General features: G+C 36.3%; 4 protein-coding genes across 4 annotated transcripts; 1 reads left to right on the top strand and 3 right to left on the bottom strand.

Annotated features, from left to right (window-relative positions):
* Positions 1–25: 25 nt before the first annotated feature.
* On the bottom strand, positions 26–4,426 carry PHYBLDRAFT_170151 (Zn(2)-C6 fungal-specific transcription factor; the record flags this gene model as incomplete). The annotated part of the gene is made up of 9 exons (XM_018436264.1): positions 26–520; positions 662–1,364; positions 1,501–1,702; positions 1,821–2,208; positions 2,281–2,388; positions 2,648–2,663; positions 2,769–3,110; positions 3,344–4,042; positions 4,122–4,426. 9 exons carry the CDS (start codon positions 4,424–4,426, stop codon positions 26–28), a joined length of 3,258 nt encoding a protein of 1,085 aa, XP_018289519.1.
* A 1,587-nt stretch (positions 4,427–6,013) lies between these two features.
* On the bottom strand, positions 6,014–8,119 carry PHYBLDRAFT_187568 (hypothetical protein; the record flags this gene model as incomplete). Its single annotated transcript, XM_018439394.1, has 4 exons — positions 6,014–6,392; positions 7,097–7,111; positions 7,233–7,407; positions 7,930–8,119. The coding sequence occupies 4 exons, from the start codon at positions 8,117–8,119 to the stop codon at positions 6,242–6,244; spliced, it is 531 nt and encodes a 176-aa protein (XP_018289518.1). The 3' UTR covers positions 6,014–6,241.
* An 806-nt stretch (positions 8,120–8,925) lies between these two features.
* On the bottom strand, positions 8,926–9,703 carry PHYBLDRAFT_170149 (hypothetical protein; the record flags this gene model as incomplete). The annotated part of the gene is made up of 3 exons (XM_018436263.1): positions 8,926–9,271; positions 9,319–9,381; positions 9,600–9,703. The coding sequence occupies 3 exons, from the start codon at positions 9,701–9,703 to the stop codon at positions 8,926–8,928; spliced, it is 513 nt and encodes a 170-aa protein (XP_018289517.1).
* Positions 9,704–11,409: 1,706 nt separating this feature from the next.
* Positions 11,410–16,585, top strand: PHYBLDRAFT_170148 (CCHC-type zinc finger transcription factor; the record flags this gene model as incomplete). Its single annotated transcript, XM_018436262.1, has 5 exons — positions 11,410–11,918; positions 11,994–12,763; positions 12,789–13,745; positions 14,151–14,249; positions 15,198–16,585. 5 exons carry the CDS (start codon positions 11,410–11,412, stop codon positions 16,583–16,585), a joined length of 3,723 nt encoding a protein of 1,240 aa, XP_018289516.1.
* Between the last annotated feature and the right edge of the window lie 3,694 nt (positions 16,586–20,279).

Below are 20,279 nucleotides of genomic sequence, written 5' to 3'. Positions count from 1 at the left end.
TGTTTTGGTTGTTTTTTCTTTTTTCTTAGGACCTTTTAGATCCATTCCCCTGTATATTAGACTTTATAAAAGAATCCCATTCATCCCATGTAACGCCACTTGGTAAATCCCATAAAGGAACCTGGGAATTTAGGCAGTCGATATCAAACTGTGGATCAGGTGTGTCTGTCATCATGGAAGTCAAGAATGGATACGATGTAGAAAGTGATGAAGTCGGTGTTGGCATTGGTGTTGGTGTTAACGTTGACCCTTGTCCTGGTCTAGGTCCATTATTTGAGTTATTTAATGATGTCGATACTTCATGGTTTGACGGATTCCCCAGCAATTCACTAGTGTAAAGACTATTTTGAGCTGCACGCTGAAAAAATGATGATGCGTTATGGCTATCATTATTGTTGTTATCTGGAATTGGACAGACTGAATGAGTTGATGGTGACATGGAGAGTCTACTGTTAGGTTGATCACAAGGAAATTGAGCATAATTGGGTGTTTCTTGATTTTGCATTTGCATTTGGATATGCTGTTGTTGTTGTTGCTGCTGCTGCTGTTGTTGTAGCTGCTGTTGTTGTTGTTGTAGCTGCTGTTGTTGCTGTTGCTGTTTTTGTTGGTGATTGTTCTCAATATCATTTCCCAGGCTTAAGGATAATGAAGTAAGGAACACGTCTTCAGGTCTAATTCCAGGATCGAGCGATTGGGCCGAATATTGTGAGCCCATCATTCGCGGTGAATTATTTCCACTAGCACTATTCGATGAGTAGTTGTTTTGTGTACTTGAAAATGCCGTCGAAGCAGAAAGGCTGTCGACAGAAACATGCGGGAATCGATAGTCGTCTCTTGGACATTGTAGTGAATGCCTTGAAGCTGGTTCAGGTGAGGATTCTAAATGATGAGGTGAACCATGAGAGTGAGTTTCACTTGACACAGAACTTTCATCGCCGGCATAAGAACTTTTCAATGCTAATGGTAGTGATGACATGCTTGGCTTTTTTGTTGATGATAATAAAGTAGAATTCCTTCCTCCTGCTCCTGTTGTTGCTTGATTCTCTCTTAGCTGTTGAGAAGAATTACGCTTTTTCCGGAATTGGGTTTGCTGCGAATTGTTGACTACCAGTTGTCTTTTGTTGCCTAGATCTGGATCGTCAGAATTCGTATCGTCGCATTCAGACATATCCTCATCGTCTGTAAACACAGAAAAGGTGGCAACCAAGGACGAAAGAACTTTTGCAATTCGGGTCGAACTAATGTTGATATCTCTTTGAAACAATCTGGAGCATCGTTTCAAGTTCTTTGTGCCATCGATACTAATATAAGGATTTTCCCCCTTTGCATTGTGCAAAAATATGATTGCTGCTTGAAAAATGGAACTATTTATCATTTGAAGTCAGTAGTCAGTAAACAAAAGTTATAGTTATGGTTATAGTTATAGTTAAATTTAGGGTTGATTTAAGTTAACACTGTAGGTCAAATGAATAAAGCCGAAAAAAGGACAACTTTACTTACTATACAGCTATACTCCATGGAATTGACTGGAATATTTCACACTCCATTTGCTCTACTACATCTAAAAGTTGGCCGGCTGCGGCTGTACATGTACTCAGGGACTGAAATGCAGATGTCATATTCTCATTTTCATCCTTGACAATGAACGGACGATGGAGGAGTATGAGAACACAATTGTAACACATATTTAGCATGCCTATTACTAGGTAAGTTATTCAACGATAACAATAAAGATAATGATAGCGGTAATGATCATGGTAATGATAGTAATAGTAATAGTAATAGTAATAGTAATAGTAGATTGTGAGGATTGCGCTCACCTGCAATCAAGTTCAGAGATTCACCTGCACTACAATCAATTCTGATACTTGGAGGCAAATTGATCCTCCAGTTCTTCAGATTAGAATCCAGAAAGGCTACCAGACTTGCATTGCGTCTTCCGGTATGTTTCGCCTTTGGAGAGTATAGGCCGACAAGGATCTGGCCAAGGATTTGAGAAAGGGTGACAGAGTACAAGAACGGATCGTAGATGGGCCGTTTTTCCTTGATGGCTTTTTCGGCCTCGCATATGAGAGTTGGTTTATAGTCCATATGCTGTGTACTACAAGTCGGTGTACGGTGTGTTGTTTCAATTTCGTATGGAGTTGGAAGTTCGACGTCAAATTCGTGATCTAGGATAGTAATAGGACGACCCATTTCTGCAGCAACCTTTTTGTTTCAATGTGTGTAAAAATATCAGTAACATGTTTATATTTTTATACTTAAATGTTTATATATTACCCATCTATCCATTGCGTAGACAGCAAACCAGATACGACGGCGAAGTTCGATTTCGTGTTCAGGAATCTGCCATCTCCCAGAATTCCTGTGTAAGCCAAGGTCTTGTGCCTAAAATAATCACACACAAAAGAAAAAAATCCGTATTACAATTTACTTTACTGTAATGGTCTTGTTTGTTTATTTGTTTGTTTGTTTGTGTTTCTGTTTATCAAAATCAACAAATAACAAAAGGGGGGGAGCTGGGGTACTTACCATTCGAATAGCCTTTTTGTTGTGGTTGTTCGTTTTGATTTTGGTTTTGATTTTGGTGAGAAAATCAGCCGAATGATTGATTGTGTGTATTAAATAGATGAATTCAAATGCTTACCATGCCAGTAATGAACCTAAATCAATTAATATTGAAGCAATTAGACACAAAAAACACAAACAAACAAACAAACAACAATATATATTGATATTGATATTGATATTGTTGTGGAATAATTTACCAATGACTGGTGTCTTCTGCATCATCATCACTGTCTTCCACAAACATGGTCAAGATAAGGAGTGTCTGGACAGACCCAACTCTGGATCTCTTGTAGACAACTCCAAGGATCTCGCGGGCTCTTGTCAAAAGCGTGACCTGTAAGGTTCTGAGATCTTCTGTGGAAATGTTGCAATACTCTCTCAAATCAATTTGAGACTCAAAATTGATGAAGCGGGCTCCGATTGCGCATATTGCATAAAGCAAGTATTCATCCGGCGGGTTTGGATTGTGGTAGTAATATTGTTCCAAGAATCCTATTTTGTTCAGGATGGGGCAGTAAGCATGCACATGCGTAAAGTAGCTATATTATTATTATTAAAATCAAAATTATTTTCAAAGCACCAAAAAAAAAAGAAGCCAAAAAACAAAGTATTAATATATAATTATAATTATTCTTGGGGGTGGACAGACAAAGAGAGTACCAACAAAAGTGTACACAAAACAATAAAAAATCTTGAATCCATATTAAGAAACAATATAAATAAAACAAAATAATAAAAAAAAAAAATAATAATAATAGAAGAAGAAACTCACTGGTGTACCATTGCATCTGCTAATTCTTGTGTCATGTTTGGGATATCCTCAAAAAACGAAAACCGCTCGACTACGAGTGGTAGTCTCTTGTGATTTTTGGCCTTGTTAATTTCCTCGGTCTTCATGATTACATGCTCATCAACATCGTCATTTAGCTTTTGAACTATCCAAGATGGGTGGTCTACTAGCCGATGGCGTTTGTTGGACTGGAGTAGCTCCTGATTTAACATGTGTAATCCAGAACTGGCGCCGATGTAACGTGTCCTGTCATAATCTGTGATCGTTAGTGCGTTCATGTGCTGGGATAGCTCGTTTGAAGTCGATGCATTGGCCGGATTAAAGGTCTTTTCGGATGAATATAGGTTCCGTCCCAAGACAATTGGGATCATGTCTGTGCTGTCGCCTGGGTTGAAGGGTCGGCGCTGGGGGTCATCCTCACATGGAGTTAGGTTTAATATTGATGTACTCTTGTGGATTTGGTCTCGTTCGCAGGATGGGCCTCTTCCGGGCGATCCTCTATCGTTCGGGGATCCTGCGTCGTTTGGCGATGGTGATGGCGATTTGGTGGGCGAGTTAGCAAATGTTAGTTTGGGACTACTACAGCTATTCGTTTCAGACTCGGCTCCTTTTGAAGTAGCCATCTTTTCTAGCAGCGTTTCCATGCGTCTCAATCGAGACTCTAAAGCTTCTACATAAGACCTGCAATAATAATAATATTAATAATATATAAAGATTGGTTAAAACAGTAATAAAATTCAAAGGTAATTCATTTAATTACCCTGTTGCAGGACCACGCTTCTTTTGCTCAATGATGAATTGACATTCCGTTTTGGCAGTTCGACAAGTCGTGCAAGGTTTATTGACATCAACATCACATCGGGTCTTCTTTTTTCTACACATGTCACAGCTTCGTTTTGCTCGTGTGCGCTTTACACGATGAATGTCGATTGGCTTTGGGTAAGGTGCTGGCATTGGTAGGATTCCGGGGAAATTACCATGAGAAGAATGGTATTCGTTTTGATAAGGTTGTTTGTATCCCATGTTTTGGGGCTGATGTGAGCCCTGGTTGGCTGGCGAACTCATTTGATAGGTTTAGATTTTCTTTGTTTTTTTTTGGTTTTTATTTTGTAAGAAAAGGTAAAGAAGTATATATATATATATATTGGTTTTGAAAAGAAGAAGAATGATATACGATACAAAGGACCAGAGAAAGATAAGACTGTAAAAATAAAATATAAAAAGGGAAGGAAGGAACTAAGAAGGCCCCCTTTCAATGTGCTGGTGACCGCTTTTCCTTTTACATCTGTACCAAGAGAAAGAGAAAGCTGACCCGGAAAAACCGCCGCATACATTTGTATACTTTTATTTTGCATGTATATATTAACATTATTTAAGGTTGTTTTAAATATGTACGTATATAAAATTCTAACTCATGTTACTGAACCTTTTTCCTTTTCTTTCTTTTTGCTCTTTGCTTCTCTCAAGCATTGCTACTATGAGGAGAAAAAAAAAAAAGGGGGGGGGGGGGCAATGGCGGATTTAAACTCGTTGGTTTAGTGTCACTTAGCCAAATAAGACAATTGTACCACTAGACAAATCAGTATGTGCTGTTTGAAGATGATCGAGAATAGCCCGGATAGATCATATATACATATAGCAGATATACATATCTATTTATTTATTTGAATAAAAAGCTACATAATGGTCTATAACCTAAAAATGGATATTTTGTTTACGTGTCATTCATCTAAACTATTTACTTAATTAGTAAATTAGAATAACGAAGAACACACATAAATATATATATTTATATATAATAACATATTTGGGTTGAAATCCAGTCATAATTTTGTATGAAATTCTCTTCTTTTCTTTTGTTACGGTGTTCAAGTGAGAAGAAGTGGGTGGCAAACCATAAAAAAAAATTCTGAAATCAGGGTAAAACTACAAAGACCTGGAGTACTGAATACACAACTTTGTTTCTTATTTTATTTATTTTCACGTGTTTATAGATATATGTATAGATTTACAGTATATCATAGCATGGCATAGCATGGTATAGCATGGCATAATATTATCATTAATTTGGTATCCAAGTCGTATTGTTCCCTAGCCATATATCGTGGCAACCGTTCATTAGACAGGGTACAAGTACAAAGGTAAGAAAAGTGTGGTGTGATTTGAAACTTATAAATCAAAGCAGTAAAGTAAAATGATAATAATAATAATAATAATAATAATAATAATATAAGTCAGGGTGAATAATCCAGGCTTCTTAAACTCAATTGTTTTTGGGGAGGAGGAGATGTTTTTGGTGTCACTGTGATTTTGCCCCCACACATTTTGTGAAAATTAAACCCTGTATTTCTCGATGTCAAGACAAAGAACTAAATTAATGTGAATGGGAATGTGAATGTGAATATAGATATAAATGTAAATCCAAGTGTGTGATTTTTTTTTCTGATTCTTTGATTTTTTACTATTGGATATCAAAAGTACCGGTTTATCGGGACATATTGATCCAAACCTCTATTTTATTACGTGAGTTTTTATAATAGAATATACCTAGTCTTCCATTTTGCCAAGGAGAACAATCAATAATGAGCAATTAAGGCTAAAGGTTTGGTAAGTACATAACCAAAAAAAGGCATTTTACAGCAATTTTTTTTTGGATTAAGAAAAAGAAAAAAAAGGTAAAATATAAGAAACTCTTGGAATTTATACAAGTCATTTATCAGTTAATCTTAATGTCAATCTCATCGTTATTTTTATTGTTAATAAATCGCAATAAATAAGCACACACTTTCATTGACACTTGTACATATCTGACATGTATGATCATAATGGATATTTCTATATTTCAAAAAACAAAATACAATTAAGCAAAGACGGTACGAATTAATCAGCTATTTGACAAAAAAGTACTTTCTTAGTTCCTTTGATCCAAGATGTGTCAGGAATCAAGTATATAAATCCGTATTGAGTTGTTTCTACGCTCACAAAACTAAACCACGTTTTTTTGTTTGTCCGGTCTGGTCCGACATAGAAACTATGAATCATCCGAAAAATAATAATAATTATAATAATTTACTTGTAGAGAGAGAGAGAGAGAGAAAGAGGGTGAAAAGGGAAAATTATTTTTCATATTTTATTACAAGCACACAGACCACTGATACAGAAACGGGTGGCGAATTAGCTACCATAAAAAAATGGACCTTTTTATTAGGTAGATTAATAAGTTTTTCTTTTCTTTTCTTTTCTTTTCTTTTTTATTAAAAAAAAAGTTTCTTGTTGCTATGGTGATACCAAATAAAGTAATACAAATTGTTGTAATCTTATTTGTCTATTTTTTTTATACAGTAACCACGAACAATTGACATATTATTATTACTATTATTAATATTTTTGTATTTTGTTTTTATTTGAGGGTATTATATATCCGAGAGGCTTAATTGAATACAATCGATTATGCTGTAGTACCTAAATAGCCTTTTAATAATCAGAGTGAAAACTAGCTGCGACTCGATTGATTATAAAGGGTGGGTAACATGAAATATGTGTTGAAAGAGAGCTTTCTAAACGACACTTAAGATACATCCTAAAAACTGTCTATATATATATATGTATGTGTGGACATATTAGTGTTGCATATATTGAAAGTTGGTTCAAAATAAAAGGAAAGAACAAGTTGCTCAAACTAGAGAGAAGCATGTTTTTTTTTAGAGAGCGTATTCTTACAACAGGTGTGCTCACCATCTTCTAAGGTGGCTATAAAAAGCACAATATGGATCTATCTACAATAATTATATCTTATCGAACAGTCGCTGTCTGTTGCATAGGGAACCTTGCTATGAATTAAACGTCACCAGATCGTATATCTTTTTTTTACCGGAAAGTTGTTGGGATCTGGAACAAATATTTAGGATATGGGATCTGGGATCTGGACTCTTGGATCTGGAATTTGGCGTACGAAAGGTTGTATGCGTGTGCGGATCTCTCTTTCTGTTTGCGACAATTTGGTGGATCTGGAAAACAGCTGTTATTGCCAGAGGAAAGGGAAATATCTATTAAGTAACGATGAGAAGGAGTCTAGAAGATAAATAGAAAGAAAGAGACCAACTCCGAATCAAAATATCATAGCAATGGAACTATGAGTGAATAAGAAACAATTCAAGTAAGTAGATGTCAATTATGCTCTAGAAGCCCAATCAGATCAAAAGATGCGAGACCTGGCTCGCCTTTTGCTCTTATTCACAGCCTCAGTATATATTACTAATGGTCCAGATATATATCAAACCATTCATGTCACTTATTTTGTCACATGTAATAAGAATCGGCAAAGTGCTAATATGGATTGGGTATAGCTGTAACAGCCAAGTCCTGTAAAAGAATAGTATTAAAGGTGGACCAGCCAGTCAATAAAAAGTAGCAATTGATTTTTAAAAAAAATCTTTCGTAGTATGTAAAAATTAAAGGAAATACACTGGATTTGTTGATGTAAGGTGATAGTAGTCCAGGAAATACTAGAAGAGAAGTCGGTCCACTCATATCACAATACTTTCGAAGCAAATAAGGAAGAATCTCACCTAAATATAAGAAGAGAATGATCTGTTCTAGCAGGTGAGGTAATATATCAAAGTTTGTGGCAAGGAGTGCTGTACATGTTGGCTTGGTACTCCAAGCTCGATTTTTCTTCTTGGATGAGTAACGGGTCAAAACGGACAAATGGATATCGCTTGCGATTTTGGAGATGAGCATTCTATGCCTGTTGGTCATTACTAAGCCATTATGTGACAGGTGCTTTATATCTATTCATTTGAGCGTTTGAAGAATGGCAATAGACTTGAAGCTAGCACATCATTACGCTGCTCTCCGGGATGTGCTTATGAATAATATATCATCATCCGTATAAGGTAATTATTTAATAGGAAGTGACTCGCCAACAGGTTAGAGCAATAGAAAGGAACTTTTCGATATAGAGAACAATACAAGAAGTTCGGTAACAAGGATTTTGTGAAGGAGAGGTTTGAGAGAAAGAGAAAAATAGTGGATTATCTTGTCACGGACTTCTTTTTTTTTTCACTGTAACCAAAAGGTACCTGCTGATGTTAATCCAAATATTGAGTTGAAGAACAAAATTGCTATGGCTAAAATTAAAGTTGATGGAAAACCAAGTCTAGTAAGATATTGATGCAAGTTTGTGGGATAAACTCTGTAGTAAGCTCTTTTTTGATCAAACGCTATATCAATGCCTGTCAGGTTATGTTTTTGGGTAGTATCTATGATTAATACAATCGACATTCCCATTATTAACTATGAATATATTTTCTAGGAATCCTGTTTGGTAATGCTTAAATAAGAGTTGTATTGATATCTTAAAAAGAGGGGTTAAAAGGTAGCGGAATATTTTGCCAATGTTTTGGATTATGAATATAGGTTTCTAGTTCGACAACAAAGAGAGGCTTTACCTATTTTCCCACCCCCATTTTTTTTTCTTTCCTCAGGTAACATAGCAACTACAGACTATTTTTATTACCAGGAAAATCTTTGTGATCAAAGAACCAAATGAAAAACCATTACTATCAGACCCTGAAGAAGAAGACAACAAAACAATTATGCTGAAATATCCAGCAAAGGTTGTCGTACGATATACCACCAACATTTGGGCTACTGAGAGTGTGAGAATGGTTGAGTGTATGCAATATGTTATCCGCACCCCACTCCGCCACAATAGGTTCGCTCAAATCTCTTGTTAAGCAACTAGACTCTAAAACGTTTGGTAAAAGCAGTTCTACAGCATTGTCATCAATGCAATCGGCTGTGTATAAATTAGAGTAGAAAACATGAGAACATTTAATCGTATTGACCTGATTCATCTCCATCCTTATCATATTTCTGTGCATTACCATGGAAACTCCGCAGACGGACCTAGTTGTTATTTATATTTTTATTATACTTTCCTTTATTTTATTTACCACAGACCAAGGACGGTAACTTTTCGGCCCTTTTCTTCGGAAACTACACTTGCCGTGTCAAAACTTTGATTTATTGAAACTAACTAATACTAATATAATTGCTGGTAATTATACTGATATTAATATAAAGGGAGACACGAGAACAACAAAGTATAAGTTTACTGGATAGTTAGTATTTAACTACTCTTAGATATTGCCAAAAACAATAACAAGTCATATATTAACAAACCAGCCTGTAATTTATGTAATGAAATGGTGTCAATTCTGTACACTAAATGTACATAGGTTGCAAGGCGTCTAATATAAGTCTAGAATATTTATGAACGGTATTTTGGTACAATGTAGATGCCGTGTTTAGTTGAAAGACACTTTTCTTATATGACATAGCACTATGTATTAATTATGGGATCGGCTAACGATATGTTCCTTATATATGATATGCACGTGTGTTTGTACCCGAAATCAAATAGTTCTTTGCTTTAAATCAATTTAACAGTATGATCCTGTGGCGCTGTGATACAAACAGTAATATCTTGGTATATAACAGCTCATATTATCGTTTATTTATTCAAGCCATACAGAATAGTAAACTTCCATATATATATATATACGTGTGTAGGCAGTGCTCAAATTAAGACATGCTAATTGAATCGGGTAGATATATGTAAAAGAGGGAATATTAAGAAATTTTAATTATGCAAAAGTAATAAATACACAAACATAAACATACAATTATCACTTATTAGATTCCTCAAAGTGCTTAGCGGCAACAATACAATACATGAAATACTCTTGCTATATTCAGGTGTAAAGTTTAAGGAGACTCTAAAATCACATCCTATGTTTCTATTGTTATTAAAAATCTTCATTTCAAGACAGAAACATATCGATAGTGAATAATAATAAATAGAGCTATTAAAGGTCATACATGATTCCATAACAAACAAAATAAGACAGGAGCTCTATTATTTTTATTTACACACTATTATTCTGATCAATACAACCGGTCTGTTTTTAGCTGTCCATATCTATCACTCAACATATCCAATTCAAAATCTCTTCAGTATTACACTTTCAAAGCCTACGAATCCGATATTGCTCCAAGTAATATGTCTTTATTTTTATATGTGGGCCAAAAAAGCTTCATTTATAAAGTCAAGGAGACTTTCATCTAAAAACTGAATAAGATTTTTTAAAAAAAAAAAACGGAAATATTTATGTACTCAAATTTCAAGATAAGTGTCATAAACAAGTAGACAGTATGGAAAGCCAACATACTTTTGACAAAATTATAAAGGGAATGGACTAAGTCGCCACTTATTTAAAATATAATATTAGTGATATTAGCAACACAAGAGAAACTTAATGAAACAAACTCCCTACTTCACCCCAGAATAAAACTCAACAAGAAGAAGTATGAATCTTATTCAAACATATCCCAAAAATTGATATTACTAAACAAATAGTAAGGTATTAAAGAGAAAAAGTCTACAGGTGTGTGTTACATTCTATTATTTATTAAAACAAATCTCATCACTGAAACTACTCTAATATATGTAAACTTTTAATCATATCTACTACCATTGATAATATTACCAGATTACTTATGGTTACGGTAATACCACTTGGTACAAAGCAAGTCTTTAGAATTGTAAATTTAACTTGGATATATATAAAGTAACTAATATAAATAAAACGTTGTTTTGACCATCAATAGACGGATTGACTTATTATTACTAACAACCGTTTTATTTTGCATCTTACTAGTTAATTCGTGATTATAAAACTCGCTTCCAAACAAAACAAAATGTATAGTATGTTAAAGGTAGTCAAAATAATTCAAACTTTGACATGCTGCTTTTTGTCAACCTCACTCCGAATATAACACCTGATTGGATATTGATCTGACGGGAAATTCACTAAAAACCAATTAGACAGATTTAGCAAATAATGCTTTTTGGCAAACAATCTATATGTTGAATCAAAACGTCTAAATATGAGACGATGTGCGTGGTAGCTGGCAGCCGCCTCTCCTCGGAGTAAGAAATTGGAGAAGAAAGGAGAACGAAGTGTAGATGAGAGGAGCTAGACATGGCTCTTTCACCTAAACCACCGAATCTGTCAATTTTGACAGATTCACACAGGAACTCCATTTCTACTAATTCGGTCTCACCCACAACCCATTCGGTCTCACCCACAACCCATTCGGCAGACTCACCCTCACCTACTGGACAACTTAGCTACGTTCACGCAGCACTATCCATTGGAAACCGACAAAAGACTATTCGTACACCAATTCTTGTAGGAGATGAAGACCCCAACGCGACTCCTCGAGTGTATCGTCGAGGTACCTCCTCTAATTCGGTTTTTTATCACATCCCTTCCGAATTTAAAGATTTGGATGCATTTCTTGGCCCTTTGAGGCAAACATATCCTCGAGGAATTGGGCTTCAACTCAAGACCAAAACGGAAAAAACACATACAGCTATTGAACTGTGCCTCTCAAACGCAGACTACTGTAAATACGCATGCAGCAACCCAATTGTGGTTGACAATAATGAATTCTTGGCAACCCCTGCTATTTCGGCGGATCTCAAATTGTTCAGAGTGAATCTGACGGGACTTCCGGCCGAAGATTATGAAGATATTGCCACCCAATTGCGACTATGACTTAGCCCATACGGCAATGTCCAAGAAACAGTCATTTACGAAGAAGGCCAACACCAATGGTTCAAAGGCAACGGGTATGTCTATTTAGAGCGTCCTATTGTTTCGGACAAGGTTTGGGCCCAGTTAGCCTACCAGATCAAGTACTTCGCTGACATCCAGATTTATGGAACCTGGGCAAAAATGGGAGACCATTGTGTGTTCTGTAAGCAGATGGGTCATTCCGTAGACAAATGTACTGAAAAGCGTAAAGAGAAACGTACGTGCCATAACTGTGGCGTTGTTGGACATATTCAGATACACTGCCCTAGGGACCCACCTTCCAACAGTCATCGCAAGTCCCATCTAGATGATGGACCCAGCAATCAGGTTGCTCTCCGCCAAATTCTCAGCCCACAGCGCATTCAAGAGACGACACGGTCTGCCGTGGAAAAGGCAGAGGCACAGAAGCAGATGATAGCCCAGAAACAGGCTGCTGCTCAGAAACAGAAAGACCTAGATACCCAGAGAGTCTTGGAAGCAGAGAAGGTTGCTGCTGAAGAAGCAGCTGCAAGAGTCCTCGAGGCTAGAATGATTGCAGATAAATGTGAGGCTGCCGCTCTTCAAGCAATAGCTCCTGGAAATTGTAGAACTTTACCAGCTAGCGTAGAGGCCGACGTGGCGGATAAAGATGTGACAATGGGTGACAATAATAATGAAAAAGCTGGCGAAAAGACAAAGCAACAACGAAAAAAAGAACAATTGAGGGAGGAAGCCCAACGCAACATCCTTCCACCAGGTACAAAACGCAACGGAACAACAAGCACACAAAAATATGAATAATACAATAAAAATCGCAACAATAAACTGTCGGGGGCTCACCAAGTCCTCTAACCCACAACAACGCAACAACTTTATTCGACACCTACGCTCACAGAACATCCACTTACTCGCAATCCAAGAATCTCACGCCAAAGATTTTGAATTACAAACCACCTTCCATACCCAATTTCAAGCGCACGACAGCCAATGGACCCAGCATTGCGGGCTGATCTCACTTACACCATACTTATCTCTTACCGACTCATATACAAGCCGATGTGGCAGATGCATTTTCGCCACAGTCAGCCACATCAACAACCACTTCGACCCTATCCAAATTGTCACAATATACGCACCAGCTGTACTTTCTGACAGCAGAAAATTTTATACTTCCCTCCTAGAAACTCCACTCTTCTCAAGTACTATCTCACACTCCCGTCTCATAATACTCGGTGACTTTAATTACACCTACAGCTTACGTTCTGCACACTCACGCCGCGCTCCTCAGTCTTGGCTTCAATATATTCAAGACCATCTCATCGATTGCATTACTGAAGAGGGCGAACAACCTCTACCTACATTTTCTAGCGGAATTCAGATGAGCAGCATTGATTACATCTTTGCAAGCCCAGAATTGGCCAATCTTAAGCACGAATCTTCTGTAGACTATATAAACCCTTCTTGGTCCGACCACTTTTTAGTGTCAACTACCTTGTCTTTGGGAGGATCCCGCACTGGAAAAGGAATTTGGCGTGCAAATCCCCGCTTAGCTCTGTCAGCCCATTTTTGTCAGTCCCTGTCAGCGACACTACAGGACCTATTACCTAGCCTACATAATATCCCTTCATCTCAAGACCAATGGGAGAAGGTTAAAGCTATTATTCGCCGCCTTGCCAAGCAACATTCACGTCGATCTACTACATGGCGGGTTCAGCAAGAAAAGGCTCTCCAAAGCAAACGTAACCGTCTCATGCGCAAATATAAGATAGACCATATACGTGATGATTAGCTCTCTGTCGTTGAGCGCCAACTCCAAGCCATACAACACGAGAATGTTGAGATTTTGGCACTTCGAGCAAGCAAACATTGGCGTGAGAAGGGAGAACGCTCTGCTGGATATCTCAAGCGAACAATCACAGCTCATAGTATCCGCAAAGATATCCCTTTTCTACGGCACCCCAGCACAGATAACATATGTGTGACTCCTGATTCCATGACTGCCGCTACAAACGCCTTTTATACACAACTCTACACTGATGAACCCATAGACCACGGAGCTATTGATGAACTCCTGTCATATATTCCACCAGGACTAGTCCTATCAGAACCCACCCAGGAGTCAATGGCCACTTCATTTTCTATAGAGGATATCCGTGGGGCATCTAAACGATCACCACGCCATAGCAGCCCTGGGCCTGACGGACTACCGTATGAAATTCTGTCTCTTGTATTTCTCGAAGAAGGTTATTCCAGTCTCATAACTAACATTTATCAGGATGCGCTCAACCACGGAATTTTTCCTGACTCATGGAGCTCCACTTGCCTGTCTTTGTTGCCCAAGAAAGGCGATATCTCTAGCTTGAAGAACTGGCGGCCTATTGCTTTGATCAACACGGATGCCAAGGTCTTCACTCGTTTGCTCAATAGCCGGGTGACAGACGCTTCACATAACCTCATCAACCGCTTCCAAACTGGCCTTGTGAAAGGAAGATTTATTGCAGACAATGGTCTCATGGCGCGCATAATCATGGAGGAGGCTGGACACACTCAGTCAGATGCTATAGGTATCCTGCTTGACCAAGAGAAAGCATATGACAGAGTCCACCCGGAATACCTTCGGCGTATCCTTCTTCACTTTCGGTTCCCAGCCTCTATTGTTCACTGTATTACACAGCTATTCTTCTCAACCAACATATCGGTCAATGTCAATGGCTTCCTATCTACTCCACTAGCCCAACGTCGAGGTTTGCGCCAGGGAGATCCGCTCTCACCCGTCCTATTCAATCTCGCATTCGAACCATTCCTTCGACGAGTAATTGGGGACTCCAACATCACAGGTTTTTTAGCTCCCACACATAATGTATCCGTAAATTCGCCCCCTCCGATCAAATGCCTAGCATACGCCGACGATGCTCTTATTTTCTTGAACTCGTTTCCTGAACTAGACGCCCTTCATCAGCATCTGAATACATACTCTCGCGCCTCAAATGCAAGGATATATCTACACAAAACGCAAGCCTTTTCGTTGTCAGGATCTCCTTTACCCCATTGGAAAGCCTATCTTGAGGGCCGGTCCATTACATCCTGGCACGATCGCACATCGTCTACCGCACTGATATATCTTGGCTTCCCTCTGACATCGTCTATTGCCCAACGAGACCTATTCTGTCACCATCTTATCCAAAAGATAGAACAACTCTGTCACATTCACTCTCAACGCTCACTCTCTGTCAGGGGTCGAGCTACGGTGTTAAACTCTCTAATTCTGTCCAAGATTTGGCATGTCCTTCGTGTAACTCCTGTTCTTGCTTCATTCTTTGACAAGTTGCGCTCATGCATAGGACAATTCCTGCATCGCGGCATGTTTCCTATGATTAGCTTTTCCAAAATGTGTTGCCCGCGTTTGACGGGCGGTCTAGGTATTCTTAAGCCACAACTGCAACAAAGAGCTCTCCAGATGCGATGGCTACAGCCCATTTTAGACCAGCAGTCTACCCAATCTTTTGTAGTACCATGGATAAAAGCTACTTTGCAACAATGTACCTCAAGTGGAGACATCTGTCTGCCTATGATGTTTACAAATTTACGCCCTGCTCGATTGAAAAATGTAAAGAGTGCGTTTAATACTCTCCTAACTACGATTGATGCCATTCCACGGGATTATTCCATCATAACTCCCACTCCAGCTACATGTCTGGACTTGCCCATACTCGATGTCATACAATTATCTGATCAATCTATCCGCCTTACCAAGGGTTGGCGAAACTTGCGCGTTTCTGACGCTTTCATTTACGATGAGTCCCTTCAAGCTCTCCATTCACGAGTCTCTTCAGAACGCCTTGGTTCCAGATACATTGTCGCCAAACTCTTCCGTAACCTTCAGAACGCACGGGTCAACCTCTTGCCATTCTTCTGGCGTACAACACTGCCACCCCTCAAACATCCTGAATTTATTCCCACTCTCCGCCCAGAGCTCGTAATCGCATCTCCATTTGTTACAGCATTGCGCACTGGGTGCCGGCATCTCAAAGTCTTCCACACCACTCACTTTCGCAAAGTTTGCCAAATCAATCCGCCCTTGTCTAACCATGGCTCAACTCTTACACCGATTCAATGGAAAAAAATTTGGGATTTTCCCATACACCACTCTGTACGAAACATTTGGTACCGCGCACTACATCAATCCTTGTCCTGTAGCTCACACCTCCATCGCATCGCTCCCACAACCTTCCCGTCTCCGATGTGCGTCCTATGCAGCAATGGCATTGATAGCATAGAGCACTTTCTGTATCTGTGTCCTCTTAAGCGGCCAGTTTGGTCCAATGCCTGGCAGACTTACTTTGGATATCAATCTGAACCATTTGATGTTCATCGCGCGCTGTTTCACTTGGATCTTCCTAATTCAGCCAATTTTGAACACTATCTTGACCCGAGCCAGGCCATTAGCTGCATCATCTTATCTCTGTGGAGACCTCATTGGCGGGTGATTTTTGACTCTGCACCTTTTAACACACAACATATACAATCATCTGTAGAAAAACTTTCTACCTCTTTTGCTCAGGAACTAGATCTCTCATAGATTACTTTTAGTTTTCTTTTCTCTACTTCCACATTTACAAAAAAAAACTAATAACTAAAAACTAAAACTAAAAAAAAATTGGGTTCCTTTCACTAACACTCAATAAAATCCAGGGGCTCGTTCCCCTCTACAAACAAAAAAGAGAGGAGCTAGAGGAAGATACAGAGGAGACCATATTAGAGGAAGTTTAGTGATGAATAAATTATATCTTTTTATCTGGTTAAAAACGCTTTTCCCATTTTATTATTTTGACAACCGACTCTTATAAGCCTATTCAATTAAATATTACTTGACTCATTCTAAATATTGGAGTGAATATATATTGTCCCGAGAACATATCTTCTTGAAGTAGTTTTCTGTCCCTTGTTACAACACCTCTATTAAGGGATAATAGACCTGCACTAGCTAGTAAGCCGGGCGTAGAGTCTACACAACCTGAACGCCTATTGTCAAAATAGTATTCTAATAAGCTATATTGCTTCTTACAAGTATCCTACGTGTCAAATAGCTCAAAACAAATTTTATGAAGAAAAAAAATTCAAAGATATAATAGAATGAATGAACCAAACAACTTTTCTTTCTGCTTCTAAATCTTGCCTTTGTATTCCATCAACATATTACTTAACCTCAATATTCACACTCATCTCACAAGCTAGTGATTTCTTATTGATCCATATACACACCGCATTTCAGATTTAGTTACTTGATGCAATTAATAGACCCCCCCCCCCACCCCCCACACACACACACACACATGAGCTTGCTTGAAACTTCTTACAGTAAATACTCTCCATTTTATTGGTGCTACTATATATTCTGGTGATTATAAAATTATATTTCAAGTTTCTTAAGAAGAATCTTTCAGTAAAGTCCTAATCAATATATAGTAATACACTCAATATTGATGATAGAGGTGGTTGGAACTATTTATGGATCATTATTGAGATAATGAAAAAAGAAAATACTATGAGAGTATTATTTATTTAAGAGAACCAAAATAATATTGTTTATATCTATTTCAATTCAAATTCCTTTCAATCCAAATCCCTGTTGCACATTAGTTATCTTATAATATATAAGTGCATAATGTAAATGTCCCTAATTTTTAACAGCTTTGAAGATTGTTCTTGCTAGATTCATTAGCAAGACGGAAAGCAAAATTGGTTTGTGAAGTCTATACCATACTTATATTATTATAAAATAGACATATATTGTTTATAGCTCTTTACTCTTAATAAGAATATATTGGCTATATAGAAACAATATTAAGGTGTAAGTTTGTTTTGTGTGTAATTCTCTATGTACATTATATTCTATTTAATCTATAATGTGTGGCAGATTTTGTAAAAAGAGCAATTGAATAAAAGCAAAATGAAAGCTAATTTAGATGATTAGAATAATTGAATTGAATCAAGTAAGAGTCTAAAAGACTACCAGCATTAATACAGTAGTTATGAGATACTACATAACTAATATATATTATATTATATAATTCTGTTTTTATTTACTAGGGTGTATGATCATAGAGAGGATTTTTAAAGTAATTCATACAGTCAATTACATGACATAAAAAGGTTTAAATAGTTTCAAGACTACATGAATATTTTACATGAGAGATAGTCAGTAATCACTATATATAAAATACTCTTTCGTAATACCTCTTTAATATATTATATTTTATAATAGTAAAAATTATGTATGAAAATATATATTAATAATAATAATTTTTATTGATTTCCTCTTTTTCAAGAAGCACTTTTATTTTGCCAAAAAAAAAACAGAAACATATTACAACTAAAGATATAATACATTTGTTTCAAGTGATTGACAAAGAGGAGTAAATGAGCTACTATAGAGTAATGTATTATACAGATAAATCTAGCTGTAAAAGATATAAATAGGATATACATATTGATAAATATACATAAATCCATATTTGCATGTGTTTTACATGGTCATTGTGCGATACTACAATTTCTTCTGCTCTTGTTGTTTGCTTTTGCAGAGACTTCTAAACCCATACTGGTCTTTTGTCTTTCCAGATTTTTACATTTGAATGCTTTAATAATACTCCATATATAATAAAAAGAGCTCTTTTGAATTAAAGAGTATTTGATATATAGACTATATAAATATCTCTTTCAATTCTACAGCTAAAATGTTTTAACAAAAAATACTTACAGTTGGTTTGAGATACAGTCATATTAAAAAAAATAAAATAAAGATTCAGTAAAAATTCATAATATTTATGAGTCATACCTTTTCTACTTGAAATAATAACCTTGCTTATAATATTTTACCTATCGGCATTTTATATTATAATATCTAACAGACAATAAGTATATATCTAAGACTATTTTAAAGCAAACTAGAAGTCTCACTCATACAATTGATTCAAGACTATTGAAAGCAAATCCAAACTATATCTGTCTTTACTACTATAGTATTTCAATTGCGAGAATCCAAAAAGATGATTTTTATTTTGGATAAAGAATAGAAATTGTTTATATATTGAATATTTATAATATGTCTTACAATAGATGTAGATCCTATTTGAAGATTATTATAAAGACCAAGAAGATAAATGTGCGAGTAGTAATAATATAATATATAAATCTTATATAGCCAATAATTAGTATAACTAGCATTAATTCCGACATACACTTATTCACAGACTATATTATAAGAGTACAGTTCTTTGCTATTATTAATATACAATGCGTTTCCTTCTGGATCTTTCTATAGTCTAAATGGCTTAGGTAAATTCTAATATATACCCATGTCATTGGGCTATTCTACAGAAATTGTATACTTCTTTTGCTCTTTGCTTTTGCTATAAATATATAGAAAGATACTAAAAAATATAAAAGTGAATATATGTAAATTATATAGCTCATAAATGAAAGTGTACTTTATTTGTTTTATAGCAGATATCTGCATGGAATATAAAACACAATAATATAAGCCTCAAGTCTACAGTCACTACATATGACATAGTATGTGACATAAATTCAACGATTAAAGCAAGATGTTTTTTATGCACTGCTGTAAACAGGGGTTTTAAGATATATGATAGATAAAGAAAAATATTTGGTTCTCTATATAGCAACAAAAATAAAAAATGAGACAAAAACAAATGGAAAGAAGTCTTTGGCTCAATTTCCATTTTAATACTAGTTTTATAGTCATAATATGTTTTTTATAATGATATTATGTGAGACATACTTTGACAGTCTTTCAGGTCTTCAAAAGACATCATTATATGTCTTACTATTGAACTATCGTTTTTGAATGAGTTACAATATGTATCATTTTCTACTATTGTCTTGATCCATACTCTATCTTTACATCTGACAAAAGATATTATTTAACTATTAGCTTTAATTCTCATATTATTTGTATAATTATTTAAGAGAACAACGCACATAGGATATTAGAATAAAAAAAAAGTCGATAAGTATATATTTTGTCTTGTATAGTTTTTGCTTTTTTAAAACACCTTTATTCTTTACGTTATAATTAAACAATAACATTTGTGTTTACATATGCTGTATTTTATTATATTAAAGGATTGCCACAGCTCATATATAACGGATTTTGTAGTATGCGACTAGAAAATCAATACAGAAATACTAAGCATTCTACAAATAAATATAATAAAGCTAATATAAAATGTATATTCTATATACGCGTT

The sequence above is a fragment of the Phycomyces blakesleeanus genome, assembly GCF_001638985.1.
Source record: "Phycomyces blakesleeanus NRRL 1555(-) unplaced genomic scaffold PHYBLscaffold_15, whole genome shotgun sequence".
In the NCBI taxonomy this organism is placed as follows: Eukaryota; Fungi; Mucoromycota; class Mucoromycetes; order Mucorales; family Phycomycetaceae; genus Phycomyces; species Phycomyces blakesleeanus.
Note: the sequence above shows the minus strand (reverse complement) of the source record. Positions and strands in the feature narration are given on the sequence as shown.